Source organism: Panthera onca, chromosome D4 (assembly GCF_046562875.1).
Source record: "Panthera onca isolate mPanOnc1 chromosome D4, mPanOnc1 haplotype 2, whole genome shotgun sequence".
Lineage (NCBI taxonomy): Eukaryota > Metazoa > Chordata > Mammalia > Carnivora > Felidae > Panthera > Panthera onca.
In genome coordinates this window covers 64,118,745-64,146,560 of record NC_138351.1, presented here as the reverse complement: position 1 = coordinate 64,146,560, position 27,816 = coordinate 64,118,745, and the positions used below count along the sequence as shown (strand labels likewise).

General features: G+C 43.8%; 1 protein-coding gene across 4 annotated transcripts; it reads left to right on the top strand.

Annotated features, from left to right (window-relative positions):
- Positions 1–9: 9 nt before the first annotated feature.
- Positions 10–27,139, top strand: PGAP4 (post-GPI attachment to proteins GalNAc transferase 4). 4 transcript variants are annotated; one of them, XM_060609173.2, is made up of 3 exons: positions 3,496–4,589; positions 11,858–12,004; positions 20,773–27,139. In XM_060609173.2, exon 3 carries the CDS (start codon positions 20,850–20,852, stop codon positions 22,059–22,061), a length of 1,212 nt encoding a protein of 403 aa, XP_060465156.1. In that variant the 5' UTR covers positions 3,496–4,589; positions 11,858–12,004; positions 20,773–20,849; the 3' UTR covers positions 22,062–27,139. The 4 variants fall into 4 exon arrangements, with proteins under 4 accessions (XP_060465157.1, XP_060465155.1, XP_060465156.1 ...); XM_060609174.3 differs by lacking the exons at positions 3,496–4,589; positions 11,858–12,004 and adding an exon at positions 10–163; XM_060609172.3 differs by lacking the exons at positions 3,496–4,589; positions 11,858–12,004 and adding an exon at positions 185–436.
- The last annotated feature ends 677 nt before the right edge of the window (positions 27,140–27,816 follow it).

Below are 27,816 nucleotides of genomic sequence, written 5' to 3'. Positions count from 1 at the left end.
ACTGGAGAGAAACCTGATCTGGTTAATGTTTTTAGAAAATTCACTGGGTTAGCCCTCTGGAGGTTTGTTTAGAGTCCAAAGATTACAAAGCCTAAGATTGAATAGGAGACTATTACCAGGTGAGAGATGCTGACTTTTATCTATGCTCCGCTGTCAAAATCAGGTGAGCAGAGTAAGGGGTCTCACTATTCAGATTCCAAATGTTAGTTCTGGATAATCAAAGTTTACCTGTAATAAACATAGATTAGAATGTCTACTTTGGGACTTAACCCTGGATGGTCTCTGCTTTTTGGGCTTTTTCTCTTTTGTGAAATGGGAAGAATCCAAGATTAGGTGATGGTTAGAGGTTACCATGACAGAATTTCCAGTGTCAAGGGTGGTGAGCAACTGGAGATCCTTCTCGCTGCAGATGAAGAAGGACACCAAAAGCGTTCAGGTAAGTTGTAGGCACTTCTTGGGACATGGTCTGCAGTGAGTCTTTAATGAAATGTTTATGGTGTTTTGGTAAAGTAACAGTTTCAATAAGGTTTTTCCTCACAACTCACAAAGATTCTTTTTTTAAATGCTTTTTTTTTTTTTTTTGAGAGAGAGAGAGAGAGCACGAGAGGAGGGGAGGGGCAGAGAGAGAGGAGGGCAGAGGATCCAAAGCAGGCTCTGGGCTGACAGCAGAGAGCCCGATGTAGGGCTCAAACGCAGGAACTGTGAGATCATGACCAGAGCCAGTCAGAAGCCCAACCGACTGAGCTACCCAGGCACCCCACAGCTCACAAAGATTCTTTGCTTTTTTTTTTTTTTCCAAAGATTCTTTGCTTGACCAAACTTAAGTCAGCCTCCTCAATCTTCTCCTAAGCCCTTCTGTACACTTCCTTGTAAAATCCAGTGTTAGCAAGAATCTTGCTAAATTAGTTTGGCAAGAAACCCCACCCTCGATATCTGATCATCGTGGCCTATTTTTAGCATGGATCCTGTCAAGTACCTTTAGCCAGAGTCACTCTTTGCACATGATGCTTCCTCTTAGTGATTTGCTATCCACCATTCCCTATCCTGTTTCTTGGCTATAAATTCCCATTTGTCCATGCTATGTTCAGAGTTGAGCTTAATTCCCTTCTGTAAGACTCCATGTCAGGGGGTCCCTGTACCTATCATCATGGCTCCCCTTGACGCCTTACCATCTTCAATAAGTGCCATTGAATAATTTTTTCTTTAACACACCCAAAGGGATGGATGAGTAAGAATCATAGCTGTGAACCTTAAAAGGATCTCTTAGAAGGATCTTCTATTGTGAGAGATGGAAGCTGTTGTCAGGGTTCTGGTTTCCATGTTGGGTGGTGATTTCAAGGGCATTTCTTATTATTGTTGCTAATAGATAGAAGTCCTTATATAGACACGTAATGAGAACTATGATTAATCTCTCCCTGTGACCCCCAAGTCCAAATTTTATAAAAACAAGAAGAAAATGAAAGAGAAAATTAAAGAGAAAAGAGAAACCCAGTCTTTCCTAGATTACCACTCTTCCTGCCTCTCCCTAGAATCTCTTGATTTATTACCTTTCATAAAATACCTTCATGGCTGTTCCGCTTTGGGTTTTAATCTGAAAAAATGGCTCCCTATTACTCTTGTATGTAGTTATTATTATCTATGCCTAATGATAATCACATAAAATAAAAATAAACACCCTTTAAACTACCATTCAACATGCAAATTAGAGTCTTTCTATATGATTTTAACAAATTGAGTATGAAACAACTTCAAACAATTGTGTGTTTCTCTTCATATTGGATGAAGTTTAATCACATATAATTTTTAAAAACCAAAATAACAACAACAAAAATGTGTTAACCTCTCATGTAAAAGAAGTCTGGAAGTAGGAGGTCTGCAACTGGTCCAGGAAATGGGAATAGCTTCCCAATCTCCTGTCTGTGACAGGTGCAACTGTCAGCCTGCACTCTGAGCGAGGAGCCTAAGTTGGGGCTTGAACTCACGATCCTGAGATCGAGACCTGAGCCGAGACCAAAAGTCTGGATACTTAATCGACTGAGCCACCCAGGAACCCCCTGGGCATTCCTAATGACAGACTCCATGAGAGCGTGACATACACCTCATTCTTATCTCATTCTCATCCATGGTGTTGGCACTGTCAGAACAGTACTTCAGTAAATACTGCTTGTAAAATGGAGGCTGACTGGATGCTCAGGGGGACAGATGGGAGTTCAGATAGATGGATACAAGATTCCATGGGAACTTAATATCTAGTACCAACTCTGCTGACATAAGAAGAAATCACATGAGCATTCATTGGCTTTACTGCCTTACCTTGTGACCACTGAATAGACGTTTCAGAGTAGGTGTCTGCAAACCAGACTAAGTATTTCAGGCTTTTGCATCGTAAGGTCTCTGCCACAACTATTCAACTCATGATAGCAGCCATAGACCCATGTAAATGAATGACCACGTGCCAGTAACACTGAAATTTGGATTTCATATAATTTTCACATGTCTCAAAATGTCCTTCTGTTTATTTTTTAACCATTCAGTATTATAAAAAACCATTCTTGGTTTGTGGACTGCACAAAAACAGGCAGTGAGTTGTAGTTTGCTAACCCTCAGCCTACAAAGGCAAACTGACCCAGAATTAGAAGCACCAAGAAAGGTAATAAAACAATGAGGTGAGAACCCTGGGAGCTGGCTTTCACTTTTCTTTGGCTTTCCTTTTTCTTCCCCAGGATCATTCCACTTGCCTTTCCTCGGGTCCTCTTCCTCGGAATTGGTCTTCAACCAACGTGCACATTTTCTCATACCACAAGCGTTACATCATTCAGAATGGTTTTGCTTAAAATAGGTTACTGGGAGACTGAAAAACATTTGAGACCCAAAGTAATAGCTTTCTAATGAAGGGCTTTCGTGCACTGAGAGACATCATTTCCTTAATGTGAATAAATCTGTGTGCCCACGTGATGGAATATTATGTTGGCTTCTATTCCTCTCCCAAAAGAAACATGCTTCCTGTTTGCAAGACTTCGGGTAGCCCTGAGGGCAGGAACAGATTTACATACCTCTGCTTGAACAAGTAGTGATGACTTATCTGAGGGGAAAGAATATTCTGCAGTTCTCGTTTGGAGACTGAGTTGGCTTGAGGCCTCACTGCTGTTTTTAAGAAGTGCTTAGACTTTAGGTAGTTTCATTCATGATAGGTGAATAAAATAAAAGTTACAATGTATGACAGATTACATTTTCAAATACCACTTAAATGGGCATTTATTGGGGCGCCTGGGTGGCGCAGTCGGTTAAGCGTCCGACTTCAGCCAGGTCACGATCTCGCGGTCCGTGAGTTCGAGCCCCGCGTCGGGCTCTGGGCTGATGGCTCGCAGCCTGGAGCCTGTTTCCGATTCTGTGTCTCCCTCTCTCTCTGCCCCTCCCCCGTTCATGCTCTGTCTCTCTCTCTGTCCCAAAAATAAATAAAAAACGTTGAAAAAAAATGGGCATTTATTATATACTTAGTGAAAACTTGGCTCTTCCACAGTAAACCCTAAGTTATCACCTTCAGCTCTCACCTAGTTATTTTTGGATCTTTTATTAATTAAACCTCTGTGGCCTGTTAACTAAGTGATTTCTGAGAGATGAAGCTCACAAATGACCTCTCTCAATGCATGAAAGCCCTTCATTAGTAATGATAGCCACTTTTCAGACATCTCTTTCATAATGCTCTTCTCCCTTTGCTCAGCTCTCTTTTATGTTCTGTGCAAAATTTTTAACCTTCTCATGTAAAAGAAGTTCTGGAAGTAGGCTTACCTCCTTCTCATCTACGGTGTTGGCACGGTGTCAGAAGAGCTCTTCAATAAATATCAGCCAAAATTAAAGGTTGGGGATGGGTACTGAACCATCGAAGTCACTCCCGGAAGACTGACAGGTTAAGTGGAAAGAGCCACAGACCTAAATCCCATGCCTGGATAGGTGATCTAGTTTAGCCAAACCTTTCTGATTTTGAATAAATGTTTACAGTCTGGCTTTTGGAATTAGGAAAGGTTGTACTTGGCAATTCTTCTCAAATCTTTCGTCATTTGCAAATTGGGAATGATAATCTGTAACGTCCAGGGTGAAGTGAGATCTAGAGGAACGTTCACTAAGACGCCTGGGTGCAGTGGGATTCGGGGCGGAAGTGGGGTGTCCGCTCTTATTTTCATTATGGGTGAAACCAGTTCCCTCCAGCGGAGAAAATGCTTGCAAGCCCGCTGGGGCTGCGAACAGCGCAGAGACCTAATCCTTCCAGAATTTCAGTTTCCTTTGCCATGAGCCTGCTTTTCCCTTTCTGCCCATCAGTTGGCGCCTTTTGCCGTCCTTTTCCACCCCCCTAAGCTGGTCGCTCCGCAGCTCGCAGGTCACATGGCCTGCCGGAGCGCGGGGACCCGGCGCGGGAGCTGCGCCGCGGGAGGAGGCGAGGCTCCGGCGCGCACACGAACCGCGCGACACCCGCTCCGCTCGGGCCTCAGGGTCGGGCGACGGCTCCTCAGTGGCGATGAGCCAGCCAGCCTAGGCGACACTGGAGGCGGCCCTCGGCGTACGCGGAGGACGGAGCTGACCGCCTCCACCGGGTAGGTTTGCACTGCGTTAGATATGCCCAGCCCCTCTGGCATCGCGGCCGGAGCGCGGGGATGAGGATTACCGGGGCCGCCGCTGGCGCGGGGAGAGCAGCGGCGGGGGCTTGCGCAGCTCGGGAGGGCCTGCGCCCCCGGCCGTGCGCTTTGAGCAGGCGAGCTTCGCCGCGGCCCGGCCGGGAGCTCCGGCCGCTTCCTGCCGGGGGACTGCGGGGACCCCAGAAGGGCTTCCTCCGCGCGGGCGGGGTCGGTGTCAGGGTAGGGATGAATGAGTGTCGCGGCGAGGGCATCTTTCCACCCTTCGCCTGCCTCGGCTGCGCCGCTAGGCCGACAGGAAGGCGCGAGCCGGGCGCGTGTCAACCCAGGTTAAGACCCGGGTCCTGGGAGCCTAGTCGGGCCGCACAGCCGAAGAGCGAGCGCATCGCCTAATGGCCGCGCGCTTGAGGCGAGGGTTCCTCCCGCGTCAGCCCCTCGGGCTAATCGGGCTCGCGGATTACGCGCTGCTGCGGCGTGGGGTTTCTGCGCAGTGGGGGACCTAGGAAGGGCGACCCGGCAGAGGAAGGCGTCGCTCCCAGCTCCCGGAAAGACCGGCTGAAGGGAGCCACCTCCGCGATCGGAACCGTTAGCCTCGACCGACGAGTAGGGAAACTGAGGCCCAAACGTGGCGGGGACTGCCCAAGGTCGGCGGCAGGAACTAGATCCGGGACTGTGGTCTCCAGCTCCCATTCTCTTTCGGCGAGGAATAGAGAGGACCACCCCCCGGTAGTCGCATCATCCTCCTGGCCTCTGGGCGCGGGCGTTGCCGGTTCCGCACTGCGCCCTTGGTAGTCAGGGGCGAGAGCTCCTGCAGGGTGGGTGTGACCCTGGCATCCCCTGCTGGTCCCTTGCTGTCCCCGGGGGAACCGCAGAGCGACTCCAGTGATGATCTCACTATGCAGACCATTATCAAAACCTGCAGGTTCAGTGTGTGAGTGTGCGTGTGCGTGCACGTGTATTTATTTCGCCAGGAGAACTGAACCTGGTAAGGGGATAGCTTTTTTAGGGGTGCATTCTAGAGTGCACTGTACCAGGTACTTTAGGAGGCGACAAGAGAAAACTATGTGTGTCTAACACCAATATTGAATCTTTTAAAAAAGGGTAAGTGTATTGCATTCAGGAAACAGAAAAATGTGAAGGAGAAAATAAAGATGACAAAACTTCATCTAGATTGTTGAGATTTTTTGGATGTCTTCTTAAAGGTTTCTCTGCATGCACACATCTAAACCAATAAGATGGACAAAAATAGTATCTTGTTTTAATTTGCATGTCTGAATCCCCCCCTCCTCTCCCCCCCCCCCCCCAACCGGGGCAGTAAATACCTTTTTCCTCTGTGTACTGGCCTTTTGCATCTGTGTAGGTGAACTGTCTTAATTCTTTTGCCCCCTTCCAACTTGTTTTTTAAGTAATCTCTACACACAAGGTGGGGCTTGAACTCACAACCCTGAGATCAGGAGTCACAGGCTCCACTGACTGAGCCAGCTAGACACCTCTCTTTTGCTTTCTTTTTCTTTTTCTTTTTTTTTAATTTAAAAAAAAAATTAAATCTAAGTTAGTTAATGTATAACGTAATAATGATTTCAGGAGTAAAATTTAGTGATTCATCATTTACACATAACACCCAGTGCTCATCCCAACAAGTGTCCTCCTTAATGCACATCACCCCCATCCCCCCACCCAACACCCTGCCAGCAACCCTCAGTTTATTTCCTGTATTTAAGAGTCACTTATGGGTTGTCTCCCTCTCTGTTTTTATCTTATTTTTGTTTCCTTTCCCTTATGCTCATCTGTTTTGTATCTTAAATTCCACATATGAGTGAAATCATATTGTATTTGTCTTTGACTTATTTTGCTTAGAATAATACACTCTAGTACCATCCATGTTGCAAATGTCAAGATTTCATCCTTTCTGATCGCCAAATAATATTCCATTGTATATATATATACACCCACATCTTCTTTATCCATTCATCAGTCGATGGACATTTAGGCTCTTTCCATACTTTGTTATTGTCGATAGTACTGCTATCAGCATTGGGGTGCATGTGCCCCTTCGCATCAGCACTCCTGTATCCTTTGGATAAATACCTAGTAGTGCAATTGCTGGGTCGTAGGGTAGTTCTATTTTTAATTTTTTGAGGAACCTCCATCCTGTTTTCCAGAGTGGCTGCACCAGTTTGCATTCCCACCAGCAGTGCAAAAGAGTTCCTCTTTTTCTGCATCCTCACCAACATCTTTTGTTGCCTGAGTTGTTAATTTTACCCTTTCTGACATGTGTGAGCTGGTATCTCATTGTGGTTTCGATTTGTATTTCCCTGATGATGAGTGATGTTGAACATTTTTTCATGTGTCAGTTGGCCATCTGGATGTCTTCCTGGGAGAAGTGTCTATTCATGTCTTTTGCCCATTTCTTCACTGGATTATTTGTTCTTTGGGTGTTGATTTTGATAAGTTCTTTATAGATTTTGGATACTAATCCTTTATCTGATATGTTATTTGCAAATGTCTTCTCCCATTTTGTCAGTTGTCTTTTAGTTTTGCTGATTGCTTCCTTTACTGTGCGGAAGATTTTTATCTTGATGAGGTCCCAGTAGTTCATTTTTGCTATTGTCTCCCTTGCCTCTGGAGACATGTCAAGTAAGAAGTTGCTGCGGCTGACGTCGAAGAGGTTTTTGCCTGTTTTCTCCTCGAGGATTTTGATGGCTTCCTGTCTTATTTGGGTCTTTCATCCATTTGGGGTTTATTTTTGTGTATGGTATAAAAAAGTGGTCCAGGTTCATTCTTCTGCATGTCACTGTCCAGTTTTCCCAGCACTACTTGCTGAAGAGACTGTCTTTATTCCATTGGATATTCTTTCCTGCTTTGTCAAAGATTAGTTGGTCCATTTCTGGGTTCTCTGTTCTGTTCCATTGATCTATGTGTCTGTTTTTGTGCCAGTACCATACTGTCTTGATCAGATTACAGCTTTGTAATACAGCTTGAAGTCCGAAATTGTGATGCCTCCAGCTTTGGTTTTCTTTTTCAGGATTACTTTGGCTATTTGGGGTCTTTTCTGGTTCCATGCAAATTTTAGGATTGTTTGTTCTAGCTCTGTGAAGAATGCTGGTGTTATTTTGATAGAGATTGCATTGAATATGTAGATTGCTTTCGGTAGTGTCGACATTTCAACAATGTTTTTTCTTCCAATCCATGAGCATGAAATGTTTTTCCACTTTTTGAGTCTTGTTCAGTTTCTTTCATAAGCTTTCTATAGTTTTCAGTCTTTTGCTTTTCAATTGGAGCGTCTTTCTGTTCCTGACTTTTAAGCACTCTTTGCACATTACACATTAAAGTAATCTGTCATTTATGTTGCATAGTGTTTCCTAATCTGCCTAATGTCAGCTTTTCATCTTTGACCATATACAAGTTTAACTTTTTACTTAGTCATATATTTTTTCAATGGTTCTGCTTATGGACTTTGCTGTTAAGGTCCTTTCCTAAACCAAGTTTATATAAATATACTTCTGTATTTTTCTTCAGGTACTTTTAAGCTTTTGTTTGACAGTATTAATATGAAATTTATTCTAGCTTAAGTTATAAAGTGGAGCACTAGTTTACTTTTCCTGCATAGTTAGCCAGTTGCTGCAAAGCTAGTAAATCCATTTTTCACCCCTGATTTAAATTGCTTCAAGTATGGCAGATTAATGTTTAACCCACTGAGCCACCCAGGCACCCCTCTCATAAGCTTCTTATGAGGATCACTGAGATGCTTAGAACAGTGTCTGGCACGTAATAAGTGCTCAGCAAACACGTACAAATAAGTTGATCTCTGCACATTATGTGGCCAGGCTTTTTGATACTCCCAATTTTATAGCTGAGGAATTGAGTCCCACAGAGGTCAAATGACTTGACTATGGACATTTATTAGCTCAAAAACATTGAGCCTCTTCCATGCATACAGTTCTGTGATGAGTCTACAAGGGATACCAAAGATAAATCAGACTGAATCCACTAACAAAGGATTTATAAGTCTAATTGACGCATAAGTCAGGGGCCATAAATAAAGCCATGGAAGGCAGCAGGCATTGGGGACAAAATATGGGCTTTGGAATTTTTCTTCTGTTTTAATTTCTTGCTTTCGATTTGGTAGCATTTTTTTTTTCATGTAAATGGAATTAGTTCCACTGCTGTTTGAGAGTTGCTATTTTGGTTAAATGAAATAGATGTAAGAGTCTACTACCGGACTTGGATATATAGCAGGAGCTTAATAAATGGTAGCTATAAATAGATACAGTCTAAAGTAGAAAGTGACAAATGAAGGTTCTGGGGGGAACGTTTATGTAAAAGGCCCAAGCAGTTGAGAAACAAGAGATTATTTCTGGTTGGGGGAGATGAGGGTTGGCTTTCAGAAGAGGTCCCCCCCTTTTTTTGTTAAGTTTATTTATTTTGAGAGAGAGAAAGAGCACAAGCCAAGGAGGGGCGGAAAGAAGGAGAGACAGAATCCCAAGCAGGCTCCATGCCATCGGCACAGAGCCCGATGTGGAGCTTGAACTCATGAATCGTGAGATCATGACCTGAGCCAAGATCAAGAGTTGGACCCATAACTGACTGAGCCACCCAGACAGCCCAGAAGAGGTTCCTTTGGAGCTGGTTCTTTTTTTTTTTTTTTTTTTTTTTTTTTTTTTTCTTGAGAGAGAGAGAGAGACAGAGAGAGTCTGTACATGTGCATGAGCCAGGGAGCGGCAGAGGGAGAGAGAAAGCGAGAGAATCTTAAGCAGGCTCCACACCCAACGTGGAGCCCAACTTGGGGCTCGATCTCACAACTGTGAGATCATGACCTGAGCCAAAATCAAGAGCTGCCTCTGAGCTGATTCTTGATGGTTGAGTAGACTGTGCGAGGAGAAGAATAGAGTCTGGAGAGATAGCTGAAGCTGGATTTTGAAGAATCATGGTGAAGAATTTGGACTTCATTCTATAGTCATTGGGGAATTCTAGAACAGTTCTACAGAAAAGAGTGCCATGTTCAGACCCATGCTTCAGAGCATCAGATGGATGCTGATGATGTAACACATTACCATCATTTCTGCTATCTTTCTGACAAATGGCTTTCATAGCCATTGTCTCATTTTGTCTTCACAGTGCCTCCATACATGAGATATTTTTAATTTTCCTATTTGACAGCAGCAAAATAGTCTCAGAGAGATCAAATGATTTCTTTACAAATGGACCTAATTAGCAAGTGTTGGGACCAGACCTGCACCCAGATCTTATGGCTTTGAATCTGTTGGTCTTTCTGGAAGTCATAGGCCTAGTTAGGAGGCTGTTGCTGGTAGCCAGCCTGGAGGTGATGATGAGTAGCGAGGGTGAGGCAATGTAGAAAGGCATGGCTATGGGAGGGGAGGAGAGAAGAGAGGTGTACAAGAGGCCATATGGGTAGCATTGCTGGGATTTGGAAGTGACTGGCTAGGAGCGAGAAGTCAGAACATACTGGTCTTTTGGATCCAAGGTGCCTGGGGGTATGGTGGTGCCATTCATGCATGAGGGCTGACTTGGGAAACAGTCCTCTTGACTGCTTATCTCTTCAGGCTAAGCCTGGTGTACTGCCTCACATACCCCTGTGACCCCTTCAACTTAATTTTCAGAAGCTGCCATAAAATGTAACTTGTCATTGTTACTCCATTTATTCATTCTAGCCCTATTTCACGTTCATTTCTTGGTGTCTTTGTCTTTTACTATGTTTTCTGAGCCCTCCATCCCAGACATGGTAACAGGCATAGTCCAATTTACAAAATGGTTGTGTTTCAGAGTGTACTAGTAAGGCCTAGATAAGAATTCAGGAATCGTTACGCCATAGTATCTGGGCTGTAATGGTGTCATTGTTTCCAGGCCACCTCACAGATGCAGGTCAGTCCACAACATCACTGGAGCATGGTCCTGAGTCGGTGATGCTGTGGGTGACTATGGAATTCTGGAAGAAGACAATTGGGGTGATAATGTAGACATGGTCCTCCTTCTGCCCCACCCCCACGATTGGGCTGGGAGTAGAGAGCTCCTTCCCTTGAACTACCAATTCAAAATCCTTTGTTTTAAGGTAAGTTATCTTAAAACCAAATCAGTAAAGTGAAATAAATTATAGGTGGCCTTGGACACCCGACCCCACTGTGCAGCAATTGGTTAAATCCTTTAAGAAGATGCTTTAAAAAGCAAACAGAACGTAGTCTTGAATGCCTACCTCCATGTGGTTGGATTTTAGGCAGACCAGTCATCTGATCATTAAAGGATCTGTTCCCACCTCCCATGGTCCAAGATGGGTGGACTAGATTGTATTATTGTTCAAGATATTTTCTTCTTTTCTTTTCTTTTCTTTTTTTTGGAGAGAGTGCATGTGCGCAAGTGAGGGAGGGACAGAGGGAGAGAGAGAGAATTCTAAACAAGCTGTACACTCAGGATGGAGTCTGATGTGGGGCTTGATCCCACGACCCTAGGATATCAAGAGTCCAATGCTCAACCAACTGAGCCACCCAGGCACCCCTGTTCAAGGTATTTTCTGCCCCTTACTGGAGAGACATATCTTTCCCTAATCATTGGTTTCAGGCTTGGCCATATGTCTTTCGGTACCCCTTCTTGCAGGAAAATTACATAACTGTTGTGTTGAACTTAAGAGTTGTTATGTAACTTGCTCTGGTCAGTGAAATGTAGGTGGACATGATGTGTGTCATTTTTGAGCCGTAGCTTTGAGAGCCAGCTTGTGGTTCACTGTTTCTTTCTCCTCCTCCACAAAACCACCAATGTCCAGAAAAGAGGCAGTTCCATCTACCTGGGGCCTGGAGTGCAAATGACAGGGAGCAGAGTCTCAACTGATCCGTAATGGACAAGTAACATGAGCAAGAATTAAGCCTCTTTCTTATAAAACCCGGAGATTTAGGGGTCATTACTGTAGTCTCTTTTGACTCATACTGAGTATAATGATATGGCAGCCAGATGCCTTATGAGCATTTTAGAAATGTCGCCTACTCTGAACAAATTGCTAGAACCTTTCTTTTTTCATGAGGGCTTAGAAATTGGCCTGCTGCTTTTGCTTTCTATTGAACCTTCATTTTCCCTTCCTCTGCTCTGTGGGTGGAGTACATTTCCCTGCCCCATTGCTTCAGCTAGTGCATGGTGAGTGGACTTAACGTGTGGCATGCTTAAGTGAGGCTGTAAATGAACCTTCGTGTTTTGATTCTTGTGTATCTGCCATCCACCAAAAGAGCATGCCCAGATGGCTGTTTCTTCTGACACTGGACCTGGAACAAGAATTACATGAAACGACCTGATTCCGACCTGCAGTCTAGAGCTGAACCCAGCTGAACCACAGCTGTGCACAGATCCGCGAGCAAGAAATGCATGTCCTTATCGTAAGTTCTAAAGGTCTGGGCTGTTCCTCACCCCAGCTAAGAGCTTATCAATGTATGTGGGGACCATGTGTCCTCAGAAATGAGTCCTATTCCTTCCCTGAAGGTCAGGAGAAGAGCAGTCTCGCTACCATACTTTTTTAATTTATTTTTTTTTATTTTTAATGTTTATTTATTTTTGAGAGACAGAGAGAGAGCATGAGTGGGGAGGGGCAGAGAGAGAGGGAGACACTGAATCTGAAGCAGGCTCCAGGCTCTGAGCTGTCAGCAAAGAGCCCGACGTGGGGCTCGAGCTCACGGCCCGCGGGATCATGACCTGAGCCAAAGTTGGATGCTTAACCAACTGAGATACCCAGGTGCTCCTCACTACCATATTTTTAAAGCAAGGTATTTCTGAGATGTTAATGATTTTATTGACCCTAGAGGGGAAATTGCCTGGGTTTAAAGGTCGTCTTTATGTCAGCACCAGGTGCCTCAGTTCCTGACCCAACTGCCAGAAGGAAGAGAGAGAAAATCAGGAGCCTAGGGTGGCAAGGGAAGGATACGCCCTGAGAGCAGCAGCACAGGGTGGCTTGGATAGAACAGACATCTCCTTAATTTCGCTGGCCCCACTTTAATAACAAAATCTAAGGGAAATCATCATGCTTGCTTGATAGACAGCTTCAAGAAAGGCTTCTCCCCTTCTATCCACCTGCCACATACAAGCCTCTTTTGTACAGAAGTGTTGAAGGCAGCCACACAACCACACCAGGACCCTCAGCAAGATCCTAGAAAATAAAGCAGGAAACCACGGGCCTGGAACGACTTGGATTTAAGAGTGTGCTGTCAATCATTTGTTCACTAAGTAAATACTTGTGGACTTATATACAAGCAAGTACACTTACGTATATTTCCCCCCTTTTCTACACAAATGGTAGTGTGCTATACATACTTTCTGTGTCTTCTGTAACTGAAAAAATATCTTACAGTTTTTCCATATCTGTGCATAAAGAGTTTGCTTTTTGTAACTTTTTTTTTTTTGATGAGAACACTTAAGTTCTTCTCTTTTAGCAAATTTCAATTATACAATACTGTATTATCAACTGTAGTTACCAAGTTATGCATTAGATCCTCAGATCTTGTTTATCGTACTTTTTTTAAAGACCTTATTCACCTTAGGGGTCGCTGGGTGGCCCAGTTGGTTGAGCATATGACTCTTTTTTTTTTTTTTTTTCGAGCATATGACTCTTGATTTTGGCTCAGGTCATGATCTCACTGTTCGTGAGTTCAGACCCCACATCGGACTCCTCGAGATTCTCTCTCTCTCTCTCTCTGCCCCTCCCCCAAAATAAATAAACTTAAAAAAAAAGACCTTGTAAGTAAAAGTTTATACCCTTTGACCAACTTCTCCCTATCCCCACACCGCACCCCTTAGCACCTGATAACCATCTTTCTTTCTTTCTTTTTTTTTTAATGTTTATTTATTTTTGAGAGAGAGAGAGAGGGAGAGACAGAGCTCAAGCAGGGGAGGGGCAGAGAGAGAGGGAGACACCAAATCTGAAGCAGGCTCCAGGCTCTGAGCTGTCAGCAAAGAGACTGATGTGGGGCTCAAACTCACGAACTATGAGATCATGACCTGAGCTGAAGTCAGATGCTTAACCGACTGAGCCACCCAGGCACCCCATGATAACCACCTTTCTATTCTGTGTTAGGTTCCACATTAGATGTTACCATGCAATACTTGTCTTTCTCTGTCTTATTTCACTTAGCATAATGCCCTCCATATTCATCCATGTTGTCACAAATGGTAGGATTTCCTTTTTTTCTTTAAAGGCTGAATAATATTCCATTTCATAGATATACCACATATTCTTTATCCATTAATCCATCAGTGGACATTTGGGTTGTTTCCATATCTTGGCTATTGTGAATAACACTGCAATGCCAGATACCTCTTCAAGATAATGATTTTCTTTCCTCTGGATATATATCCAGATGTGGAATTGCTGGATCATTTGGTAGTTTATTTTTAATTTCTTGAGGAACCTCCATATTGTTTTACATAGTGGCCATACCAGTTAATGTTCCAGCCAGCAGTATACAAGGGTTCCCTTTCTTTATATCCATGCTAGCATTTGTTATCTCTTGCCTTGTTGATGGTAGACATCTCAGTAGGTGTGAGGTGATATATTATTGTGGTTTTGATTTGTTTCTATGATGATTGGTGATGTTGAGCACCTTTCCGAGCACCCTGTTGACTGTTTATATGTCTTCCTTGGAAAAATGTCTATTTAGGTCCTCCTTTGCTCAATTTTAAATAAGTGAGTTATTATTATTATTATTACTGTTGCTGTTGAGTTGTATGAATTTTTATGTATTTTGAATACTAACTCCTTGTCTAATATGTGGCTTACAAATATTTTCTTCCATTTTATAAGTTGCCTTTTCATTTTATCGATGGTTTCCTTTGCTGTGTGAAGGCTTTTTAGCTTGATGTAGTCTCACTTGTTTATTTTTGCTTTTGTTGCCTGTGCTTTTGGTGATAAATCCAAAATCATTGCCAAGACCAGTGTCAAGAAGCTTATTCCTGGGGTGCCTGGCTCAGTCGGTTAAGTGTCCAACTTCGGCTCAGGTAATGATCTTACAGTTTGTGAGTTCAAGCTCTGCATCAGGCTCTCTTCTGTCAAAGAGATTGCTTCAGATCCTCTGTCCCCCTCTCTCTTCCTTCCTTGCATGCATTCTCTCTCTCTCTCTCTCTCTCTCTCTCTCTCTCTCAAAAATAAATAAACATTTTTTAAAAAGAAGCTTATTTCCTATGTTTTCTTATAGGAGTTTACAGTTTCAGGCGTTCTGTTCAAGTCTTTAATATATTTTGAATTGATTTTTGTGAGTGGTCTAAGATAGGGGTCCAGCTTTTTGCATGGCTATACACTTTTCCCAGCACCATTTATTTATTTATTTATTTAATGTTTATTATTATTTATTCTGAGAGAGTGTGTGTGCACGTGCGCAGGGGAAGGGCAGAGAGCGAGGGAGAGAGAATCCCAAGCAGTGAAGAACCAGACACGGGGCTTGATCTCATGAACCGTGAGATCATGACCTGAGCTGAAAACATGAGTCAGATGCTCAACCGACTGAACCCCCAATTGTCCCCCAGCACCATTTATTAAAGAGATTATCCTTTACCCATTCTATACTCTTTGCTCGTTTGTCATAAATTAATTGACCATATGTGCAAAGGTTAATTCTGGGATCTCTATCCTGTTCCATTGGTCTGTATGTCTGTTTATGCCAGTACTATATCTTTTTGATACAGCTTTGTAATACAGTTTGACAACACGAAGTGTGATGCCTCCAGCTTTATTCTTCTTGCACTAAATTGCTTTGGCTATTCAAGGTCTTTTGTAGTTCCATACTAATTTTAGGATTGTTTTTTCTATTTCTGTGGAAAATGCCATTGGAATTTTAATAGATATTGCATTGAATCTGTAGATCATTTTGGGTAATATGGACATTTTAACAATATTAATTCTTCTACTCCATGACCACAGAATATCTTTCCATTTATTTGTGTCATTTTCAGTTCTTTCAATAATGTCTTATAGTTTTCAGTATACAGATCTTTCACCTCTTTGGTTAAATTTATTCATAAGTATTTTATTCTTTGATGCTCTTGTAAATGGGGTTGTTTTCTTAATTTCTCCTTGTTAGTGTATAGATATGCCACTGATGTTTGTACATTGATCTCAGATCCTGCAACTTTACCAAGTTCATTTATTGGTTCCCACAGTTTTTTGAGTGTTGGGGGGCTATTAGAGCCAGGTGATCCAGAGGCTCATCCCTCAGGTTATTGCCACAAAAGCTGGGGCACCAGACCTATGTACAAGTGCTTTCCAGAGAGGTACTGGCGATCTGGTGTTATCATTGGAGGGGCCCATGGAAGAAGGTGGGAGAAGTGCCTATGAGCTCCCCTGGGCTCTGCACAGAATCTCAGCCAGCTCCTAGATATGTGCTAAGTTAGAAGCTGGACTCTCTGGCAGGTGCTTATAAAGTATGCACTCCAAACCTTTCCAGGGAAAAACTGGGGGATAGGCATTTTTTGCCTGCTTCCTCCATGATGAGCCCTGGAGGGGACAGAAGTGGCAAGTGCCCATGAACTCACTAAGAACCGCTTTCTTTCTTTACTATGGCCCTGTTGGTCCCCTGGATGAAAGCCCAGTTGGCATTTAGAGCTAGATGTTTTGGGCGCCCATCCTTCAGGTGGGAGTCCTAAAATTTGGAGTGCTAGATATGTGTGTGCTCCAAACCCTTTACTCCTCAGAAAGAAGCTGTGAATTGGGAGTTCCCTCCAGATTGTATGGTGCTGTACTGGGGGTGGGGTTTATCGCTGGTGTGTGTTTCAGCCTTTCCTACCTGATTCAACGTGGGTATTATCTCATTTTCCCTATGTGTACGAGTTGCTCAGCTAGTTTCTGGATTTCTCTCACAGGGAATTTCTCACGGTGTAGCTGTACATTTAATGCATCCATGGAAGGAGAGAAGTGCAGGAGCCTTCTATGTTGCCATCTCGGTCTCTTCCAAGTTTGCTTACTTTTAATGGGTACTTTGTATTCCATTCTTTGGATGTACCATAATGTATTTGACTCACTCTCAACCGATGGGCACTTGGCACCATTTTGCTATTACAGATGATGCTGCAAGTCATTTCTCACATATGAGAATATATACCTAAGAAGGAACATTAGAAATGGAATTGCTGAAGGTGCCCCGGTACCACAATTGGTTAGCACACGGCACTTACACAGAAATGGAATTGCTAAGTCATTCGTGGTTTTCTTAGATAGTCCCAGATTAATTCTATAGAGGTCGTGCTGATTTATACTCCCATTAGCAAAATATATGAGTGCCAATTTGGTAGGTCGTCCTTTGCATGGGCCAGGGACAGCTCCCCTAAGGAGATTGTACTAAAGGATGAGAAAAAGCAATCTGTATGAGGAAGCAGGGAAGGGGGTGGACTAAAATGTTCCAGGGTGAGGGAGCTGTGGGAGCAAAGGCCAGGAGTTGGGTAAAAACATAGCATAGTCAATGTTCTGAAAGATCAGTGTATCTAGAGCTTTCCTGCTAATTGGTGACATGTGGCTATTGATTACTTGAAATGTGACCAGTCTGAATTGAAATCTGCTGTAAATGTAAAAGATACACTGGATTTCAAAGACTTAGTACAAAAAAAAAAAAAAGAACATAAAACACCTCATTAATAATTTGTTCATATTGGCTTCATGTATTGTGTTTAAAATATACTATTAAAATTAATTTCATCTGTTTCTTTATAATTTTTTACTCTGGCTGCTGGAAGATTTTATTGTACTTTTAAATTTTTTTTTAACATTTATTCATTTTTGAGAAACAGAGAGAGACAGAGCATGAGCGGGGGAGGGGCAGAGAGAGAAGGAGACACAGAATCCGAAGCAGGCTCCAGGCTCTGAGCTGTCACAGAGCCCAATGTGGGGCTCAAACCCACAAACCTGATCCTGAACCCACAAACCCACGACCATGACCTGAGTCAAAGTCAGACGCTTAACCAACTGAGCCACCCAGACGCCCCAAGGAAGATTTTTAAATACATGTGTGACTCGAATTATATTTCTATTGGACTATGCTAGTCTAGAATAAGAATTGGTAAACTACGAGCTGCTGGCCAGATTTAGCTTACAGCTTGTTTTTATGTGGCTGGAGCACTAAAAATAGTTTTTATATTTTTAAAGCGTTTTCAAAACGAAAAAGCCTAAGAAGACTGTGCAACAGAGATAGTATGTGGCCCACAATATCTGCAATATTTACTGTCTAGCCCTTTACAGAAAAATATTGCCAACCTCTAGTTTTGAGCAACTTGAGAAAGGGATGGTAGAACGAGATGACAGAGAAGACAGAGTAGGGCACAGTCCAGATCATACAGGGTCTTGTGGACTATGATAAGACATTTGGATTTTATTAACAGAGCAATGGAAAGCTACAGAAGGGTTCTAAGCAGGAGAGTGATATGATCAGATTTATATTTTAATGTTTATTTTATTTTTGAGAGAGAGAGAGAGAGAGCAGGGGAGGGGCAGGGGCGGGCAGAGGGTCAGAAGCAGGCCCAGTGCTGTCAGCACGGAGCCCAATGCGGGGCTCAAACTCACAATCACGAGATCATGACCGGAGCCGAAGTCGGATGCTTAACCACCTGAGTCACCCAGGCATCCCCGGATTTATATATTTGAATGATAACTGTGTGCATGTACACACACACACACACACACACAATCTTTAAACATCCCTCCCCTGGGACTTATCTGGACTAGAGTGTCACATTCTTGCTTTACCAGAAACTGTCACTGGAAGAGAGTGTTGAAGGAGTATGGATAGTGATTTCACACCAAACACAGAGCTTGCACAGTCATCATAATCACATTTTCATCTTTGCACTCATGATGTGCCAGGCATTCTCCAAGCTGCATGCCTTATCTTGTATTTTGTTCCTTCTTCTAAGTGGGTACAGCTCTCTTGGGTAATAGCAAGAGTAGGGAGGACAAGGTGAGCAGGAAGCCACTGGAATGACTCCATTCCCTAGCAGGAGTGTAAGCCCAATCCAACTTCAGTTCTTGGCTTCTACTAGGAGTGATATGAAACTGGTGAGGCCATATGGACGTGCACCTACATCATTTATTAACTCCATTGGCCTGAGCAGTTCCAGGGGGAAGCAACCAGTCTTGTGTACTCGGAACATTCACACACCAGCAGGGTTGCATAGAATGCAAACCTCTCCCTGCCATTTCCCTCTTCAGGTACTATCCGGATCTCTTCCTAGTACTGGGGTAGTCTGTCTCACCTCTGGGATCCCACAGTATAATCTGCTTCTGATGCTGACATGGGACTTCCTTGAATTACTATGTCATGGTCCTATAGAGAGAGGTGTGGTATTCTACACAACTCTAGTGGGCTGGAAGGTAACTGCTGTAATAAACGAGTCCAAAAATTATTAGTGACTAGACACAGTGGTTTACGTCTTACCTCCCGCATAGCCCCCTTTAGACTGGGAGGCTGCTCTGAGATGAGCAGTGGGAGGGACCTCTGTTCTATGCAGTCATTCAGGAGCTCAGGCTCCTGCCGTCTGGTGGCTCCACCTCCTCCAGATCCACCAAACCTGTCCAGTAGGTTGGCAAATGGAGAATGAGAAGGCACATCCACTCTCAACTACCTTGGCCCAGAAGCCACACCTATCATTGGCTCACATTTTCCTGGCAAGTCCTAGTCAACATGACCTCACCTGGAAGATGATGGACTAGGGAATGTGGTCTTTCTGTGTGCCCAGGAAGGGAGGAACACGGATATGGCAGCACTGAGCCCTGCAACACAGCCTCATGTGGTACCTGGTCAGGTACCACACAAGATAACTCACAAGCTGGGGAGTTTCTTCCAAATGTGTGCATGCTTTATTATGCTTCTGACATAAGGGGCTTAGGTTTACTGTCTAGTCTTTAGGCACTGCTTAGTTTTGCATTGCCCTTAATGCTGTAATACTGGCTTTATCCTTTTAATTTTGTTTCTTGGTATGAGTCTGTTTTCCCTCAGATCATTAGACCTACTTATTCCCAAGGTATTACTCAACTTTCTACGTATGTATACATTTTTAAAAGTTTTATTTATTTAAGGAATCTCTACACCCAACATGGGGCTCAAACTCATGAGTCTGAGACCAAGAGTCACAGTCTCTTCCAACCCAGCCAGCCGGGCACCCCACATATGCATACATTTTAATGGCATTTATATTCTGCACTATTTTGCTCTGTAACACATTTAATTTCCATAGTAACTCGATAAGGTATGATTATCATCTCCATTTTAGAGGTTAGGAATCCGAGCTGTGGAGAGGTGATGTGAGTTTCCACCGGCTGAGTGGCTGAGTCGGGAGTCACACGTGTGCCTGACCTCAGGCCTACGCTCCGAGCCATCACATCACACAACATCCTTTCCACACCAGGCTGGGGGCACCTGCCACTTGCATCTGCATCACCACCTATCCCCTCTCACCCTCATTGAAAAGCTGCTCATAGAACTTCCTTCAGACACCTCCTTCCCTCCCAAAGGCTGGGGCCCTCGAGTTCGCTTGCATCTGGAAGATACTGGTACTGGTTCCTGTGGTAGTGCTCTAAAAAATAAAATGAGAGGACTATCAGGACTAAATTGATAGGCAATTTTAAGTATAGTTGCATGAGATTAGAGAAATAAGAATGGAAGATCTTGACAAAGACACTTCAGAGAATCCCAAACAGTCCTTTTCTTATTTGGGATGCGCAGAAAAGACTGTTTTCAGAAAATTGCAATGCCCAGTCAACCAGTACTCACTACACACTTACTTTAGAATTTGCTTTAAATATGTATTTCTTCTTGCTTCTCTTGTCAAGTCTGGATTTTTTGTCCATCTTAAGAACGCATATCTCTGTAGCTGCTGAATTGAAATAATGATCTTACTAGCCTACCTGGTGATTTTCTGGTGCACTGTAAGCCTAACTAAGCATCTGTAGGCATGGCAATTTCGTTAGATACACCAAGGTTTCCTTGCTCATAGAAATAATGAAAAAATCCCAGAGACCAGGAACCAGTACAACCAAAGAATACTGTCCCGGAGAAGATCCTTCTAAGTCTCTAGTAGCTACAACCTAGGATTAGAATTTCTGGTTTGATTTGTGCTGAGTTCTGTCCCTGGGCTTTTTAAGGCCTCTTTTACCATTCTGTCCTTCCTCTTTCTTTAGGTGTCATCTGTGCTGAGGTGGGCCTGCGTTCCAGGATGGTTTGTTCTTGGGACCAGACCTGACCAGAAGTTGACCTCATGAGCACGTCAGCCCCTCCAGCTGCCATGCTCCTCCGGAGGCTGAGGCGGCTCTCCTGGGGCAGCACTGCTGTCCAGCTCTTGATCTTAACAGTGGTGACGTTCGGCTTGCTGGCCCCCCTGGCCTGTCACCGCCTTCTGCACTCTTATTTCTATCTGCGCCATTGGCATCTGAACCAAATGAGTCAAGAGTTCCTGCAGCAAAGTTTGAAAGAGGGTGAAGCTGCCCTCCACTATTTTGAGGAGCTGCCTTCTGCCAATGGCTCAGTGCCCATCGTCTGGCAGGCCACCCCCCGCCCCTGGCTGGTCATCACCATCATCACCGTCGACAGGCAACCTGGCTTCCACTACGTCTTGCAGGTGGTGTCCCAGTTCCACCGGCTTCTTCAACAGTGTGGCCCCCAGTGCGAGGGCCACCAACTCTTCCTGTGCAACGTGGAGCGTAGTGTAAGCCATTTCGATGCCAAGCTGCTGTCTAAGTACGTCCCCGTGGCCAACCGCTATGAGGGCACCGAGGATGATTATGGTGATGACCCTTCAACCAACTCATTTGAGAAGGAGAAGCAGGACTATGTCTATTGCCTGGAGTCCTCCCTGCAGACCTACAACCCAGACTACGTCCTGATGGTAGAAGATGATGCTGTTCCAGAAGAGCAGATCTTTCCAGTCCTGGAGCACCTTCTGCGGGCTCGCTTCTCCGAGTCCCACCTCAGAGATGCCCTCTATCTGAAGCTCTATCACCCCGAGAGGCTCCAGCACTACATCAACCCTGAGCCCATGCGGATCCTGGAGTGGGTCGGTGTGGGCATGTTGCTGGGGCCCCTGCTAACCTGGATATACATGCGGTTTGCCAGCCGTCCGGGGTTCAGCTGGCCTGTCATGCTCTTCTTCTCCCTATACAGCATGGGTCTCGTGGAGCTGGTGGGCCGGCACTATTTCCTGGAACTGCGACGGCTGAGTCCTTCCCTGTATAGCGTGGTCCCTGCCTCTCAGTGTTGCACCCCAGCCATGCTTTTCCCTGCCCCTGCGGCCCGCCGGACCCTCACCTACCTGTCTCAGGTGTACTGCCACAAGGGCTTTGGCAAGGATATGGCACTCTACTCACTGTTGAGGGCCAAGGGGGAGCGGGCCTACGTGGTGGAGCCCAACCTCGTGAAGCACATTGGGCTCTTCTCCAGCCTCCGGTACAACTTTCATCCCAGTCTGCTCTAGTGTTCCAAGAAATGCCTTTCTGAAATTGGCCATTCTTGGCGATTCCGATATTGAGCTCTTTCTTTGGACGTGGTTGCTTGCAGTCATTTCATTGTTTAAGGTTGTTAGGGATCTAGGCACTGAGGCAGCTGAGAACATACACATCAAGAACCTTGGCTTTGGTAACTCCAGCAGGATCAGATGTTGGCCCTGAGTCGGGACCCCTCTCCCTCCACACAGCCATACTGCCTCATGCAGTCTGACCCACCCACCGAGGGGGCATTTACATACCAGTTCTATTCTCCAACTGTTTTCAGCAATGCTTTGTGATAGAGCTGGTGACTGCCAAAAATAGTGTGCATAAAGATAGGACTGTTTTAGGATTTTAAGGGTAGAATTTGGTGAAAGGTGAGATCCTTTTGAATTGATTTCTTTCTTTCCAGGCATGAGAATGGACGTGTGTCCAAAGAGGCAGGACCATGTTGCTAGGTTCCATTTGTTTCTTTGACCTGGTGTAATAAAAGCCAGTAAAATCCATTGCAGGGCCTGGCGACTTGGAGACAGGTGATCACGTTTCTGTTTCCTGGTGTTTTTTTCCCCACACATCTGTAGTGTACTGCTAGTCAACACCGCGAGTGAGAACTTTAAGTCACAGCAAGATCTACAGGCACCTTCTGGATCATCAAAACCAGATTTCTTATGTTCAGTAGTGATTCAGTATTGAATATTTCTGTCATATTCTGATTCTTTGAAAATTGGACATTGCCGAATGATATAAAATGGGTGAGCTCACTAATAGCGTATCCTTTTCCCTTATTTTTCTGGCTAACCATTCACCCTCACTTTTTTCTTCTTCTGGATATCATGGTGTTAGAGAAAGAAAAAATGTAGACTGTGAAGTCAGAAGGCCTGAATTTTTATTTCAGATCTCTGCCATGCCCTAGTGACGTGAACCTGGGCAAGTTATGACCACTCTGAGTCTTAGTTTTTTCACCTGTAAAACGGGGATGGTGATACCTACCTTTTAAAGTTGCCTTGAGGATTAAATGACAGAATGTATGTAAAACACCTAGCAAGTGCTTATCCCATAGAAGGCACTTGACGAACACTAGTTCTTTTCCTAGAATAAGCATATGAAATTCAAGTGTATTTTGGATAAAGATATTAGTGATAGTGTTTAAAGTGGGCAGTAGGGCGTAGGGCTTCCACCTGGGGAGCAGTCATTCTGGACCAAACTACTAGAATAAAAGCTGACTTGGCATTGTGACTTGTGAAGAAGGTGTAGCTCAGCTTTCATCTGGCGCCTCTTCCAACCAAGCCAAAAATAATTGTTCATTTAAATGGGAAATGGTCTGAGACTCCTCTTTAGTTTATTCCAAGACTAGCATCTGAAAATTACTTTTCTCCAAAGTTCCACATAGATGTCCTTGGACGATATTTATCAAGCCAGTGGCCAACAAGTCCCTTTGTGAGGATGTGTGTCTACATTGGATTTCAAGTGTGTTGTGTGGATCATTTGTTTCGGTGCCATGCCTTCTTTTCCTTTTTAAATTTCCGGTAAGCTTCCATTTGGAGAACCCCTCAAGAGCACTGAGGCAGTACATGGGGGTTCCACACCACATTTTGCACGTGGACAAACCGAGACCAAGGGATACGAAACAACTTCTTTGGGTTCACACGGCTGGACAGCAGCAGAGCCAGGATGGGAACGTAGCTCCTCTGAGTTCCTGCACTTTTTTCTTAACCACATTCACTTTATAAATATCTATGTAGTCAAATTCTCTTTTGTAGAATCTGATTGTAACCTGGACTGAAAAAATGTCTCTGTAAGCTAACATGGTAGACCCTCATTGTCCCATTGGTCTTGGGGAACAAACAGGCATAAGTATGTGTTGTGTTGTTATCGTGAGATGTTACATGTCCCTCAGGAATGTCCAAAGTGAGCAGAGCTACTAGATGACTTATCAAGATGTTCAGACTCCACTGCTAAATTCATCTTCTCTCAGTGACTGGTTTATCCCCGTGTTCAGGAACAGAACTGCCTTCAACCTACAATTCATTAGCATTTGTTCCATTAATAAATGGATCTCCTCATGAATGTTTTGTGCCCAACGACAGGAGAGTCCAATCCAAGCTAGCCAGGCAGAAGATAGGGAATCATTGCTGGTTTATATTTCTGCTCTTTCTAATTCAGTTGTCTACTGCATGCAGACACCCCCTCCCTTGACTCCTGGATGGCTAAAGCCATTTTTGCCTTGTCTCATTTCTCTGCCTACACAAAGACACCTTCCCCCATAGATCTTAACTAGAGTCTACTGTCCTTGGACGTTTTCTGCAGATGCAGGCCCCGTTCTGCCATTTTGTCCCCACCCGCATCTAGCTCTCCCTCATACCTAGAGTCCATTTTTTGTATGTTGTCCTTCATTAGGACAGTTGACAGCTTTACACCGAAGCTGAAGTCTCATTTAATCCCAAGCAAGGGGGCTAGAGGAGAACTAAAGTCCCCTTCCCATAACAAAGGACATAGGTCATCGGGAGGATGAAGGTCTCTAACAGAACCTGCTCACCTTTCAGGGTTTAAATTATGATCAGGCCTAAGAAGCTCCCTATTGCGACTGAGTGTATTTGCATAGACATATCAGTTCCAATAAAAGCAGCTGTTCCACTGAGGCATCCTGAGAAGACTTTTGTCATTCCCTCTCATTTCTGTGGATGGATTTTCTAATGTGGTGAATAATAGAGAAAATACACACACACACACACACATACACATACACACACACACACACGCCATTTTGGAGTCCCAAAGTAACCATTCACAATTATGGGCCATTTGCTTAAAAATTGATAACTGATTTTGTTGTATTTCTTGAGTGGAAACATTTGAACTGTGCATTCTTTTTTATTGTTGTTTAAGGAAAGAAGGATAAAAAATACACAGTACAACTGGAGAACACAAACTGAATTAATAAGATGGTAGGATTAATCTAATTTACCGTGGATACACCCCTCATTTGGTAGAATTTATTTAATTGGCAACTTAATTTCGGTAGAGAGGCATTATAATTGGAGTTGATTACTGTGGGATTTTTATATACTCCATGATGCATTGTGAGTTACAGTAACGCATGATATGAAACTGGCTAGTTTTAAGTCACATGACCATTTGGATATTTTTATCTCAACTACAATGAATTTGCTGAGAAATGCTCATTAACTGGCCCTTTTCTTTTTAGGGTGAATTTTATATTGAAAACCTTTGGGGGCCATGTCAAAGATGATTGGAAATGTGATTAAAAAGTACTTAATGTATTAGAACTGCAGTGGAAATGTGCTGTGGCTTCCAGGTCCCTCCAGTCCTTGGGTTGCAGGATTGTTATGAGTCATCACTCTGTAATGAATGGGGATTTTTTGGCTTAGAATTTAACAGATTTTCTTGATCTTTTCCCATATGATCTACACAGAAATGTGGATTAGTGAACTGATTTAAAGAAAAAAAAAGGCATCTCTGTTAATAGTTTGGGGTAAAAACAGATGAAAATCCAAAGCCAAATGATGAATTTCTCAAAAAGAAACAAGGATCAGATTGTGTAACTATGTAGGAATGGGGTAGCTTTAAGATGTTCAAGAGATAGGAGAAGACAAAGATGTAGAGTAGAGCAGAGGATCTCGCATTTGTCACCTGTTCAAGTTTATTTATTTTGAGAGAGAGAGAGAGAGAGAGAGAATGAGTGGGGGAGGGGCAGAGAGAGAGGGAGGGAGAGAGAGAGAGAGTCCCAAGCAGGCTCCATACTGTGTGTAGAGCTTGAATTCATGAACTGTGAGATCATGACCTGAGCTGAAGTCAGATGCTTAACTGACTGAGGCACCCCTTTAAGAATTTAAGTAATCACTACACCCAACATGGGGCTCGAACTCACAACCCTGAGATCAAGAGTTGCATGCTGCACCAACTGAGCCAGGCGCCCCTGTAATAAATTCTTCATGCGTGCATCACCATCATGAAATCGTCATAGGAACAGCCTGTGGAGAATGCATAGGAACTAAACAGTGAATGGTCAATGTTCTGGATATATAATGCATTACTTTGCTAGGGCCTGACTTCTTACTGCATTTAGAATAAAATTCAAACCTCCTATGTTAATTTCCAGGCCAGATGGAACCGTCTGACTTCATGTCTTAGTGCCACTCCCATCCTTGTTCTCCAGGTTCTAACCACACCAGCTTGCTTTCACTTGCTTGGACTTGCTACACTGTTCTTATTGTAAGGCCTTTGCATGGCCATCCTCTGTCTGGAACACTTTTCCTTTGGCTAATTCTTTCCTATAATTCAGGTCTCAACCTAATTTTAATCCCTCCCAGCAGGCTCTCCATCCTATCTAAAGCAGTCTCCCTGCTTTCCAGCCCCCAGGCCCATCTATCACTTACCCAGTTTGATTCTCTTCAAAGCTCTTGTGACCCAAAATTCCCCTTTTATTTTAGGATATTCCCCCCCACCTCCCCCCATAGGATATAAACTTCACAATATCAGGAGTCTTCTTCTTCATTTACTGCTGTAGGCCCAGATCCTAGAACAATACCTGACATATAGTAGGAAATGAATGAATGAGAGAGAGAGAGGAGAAGAAAGGCAGGCAGGAAGAAAGGGAAGAAAAGAAAAAGAAAGGGAGAAAGAGTAGAGGGATCCACAGTGGAACTGCCCACGGAAAAGAGGAATACTGGCTGAAGAGAAAAGGAACTAGGGAAGACAATTTAGGAGAGAAACAAAGAGGGGTCCAGGTAGTGAGGGTTGGTTAGGATGTACAATTCTGACCCCTGTGAAAAGAAGCTTTTTTGCATGCATTCTAGCAGAGGGAATGGCAAGTGTGAACAGGAACTTTTTAACACATAGCTGCTTTTTTTTGGTTGTTGTTACGGTTTTATTTCTAGTGTGGTGTGGGGTTCTGTGTGTTACTCTTAGGCAAAGGTTGGGATTTTTCCTTCAGGCTGCAACTGCTGAATCTTCCTGGTGTTGCCACTGGGAATCATCTAGACATGAAAACCACCCATCGTGGGTCCACAGCCTCTTCTAGGACTTTTAGGCCAACAGGCTGGAAAGAGAGTGACACAACCATTACCTCACTGTACCAATGAACCCAAGTTCTGTGGGTGAGCGGCTATGGATGATAGGAGTGGCTTTTGGCAAAACATTACACGATTTAACACAAACCAAGAATAGAGAGGTAAATCTTCCCAGAGACTAGATGTCTGGAACAAGAGACTACTTAGGAATCATTTTTCTGGTACATGACTTTTGGGGTATTTTTATTGTATCAGTGCAGCTTTGTTTAAATGTGAGTTCTTTGTAAAAGTTGAGTCCTCTGCAAAACTCATACACTGGCAACATTTTAGACAAAGAATGTACACCACCCCAGTTTGTTTTTATCCAGAAAAAGATGTAAGCTCTGGCACTGCTGTGACCCGAGGACTTGAGACCGTGGTTGCTTGTACAGTCAGGAGCCCAAACTTTTGAAACACAAGTCAACGAATCTGTGTAGATTTTTTTCTAACACCATGTTTGGGCAATTCCTTTTGTCCTTCTCAACCATACCCTTGCCAACACTAATACATCCAGTATCCGTAGCCATCTGGGGTTCATCAAATGAAGGTTGGCTTCCATTTAGCTCTCCCTGCAACGAAGTTTATGACTAAGGAGGCAGGATTCCCGGAATGTACATTTGGAGTGCTTCCCCCTCATTTGAACTAGAAGAGGTGAAAAAGCATCTAAGTTTTAAAG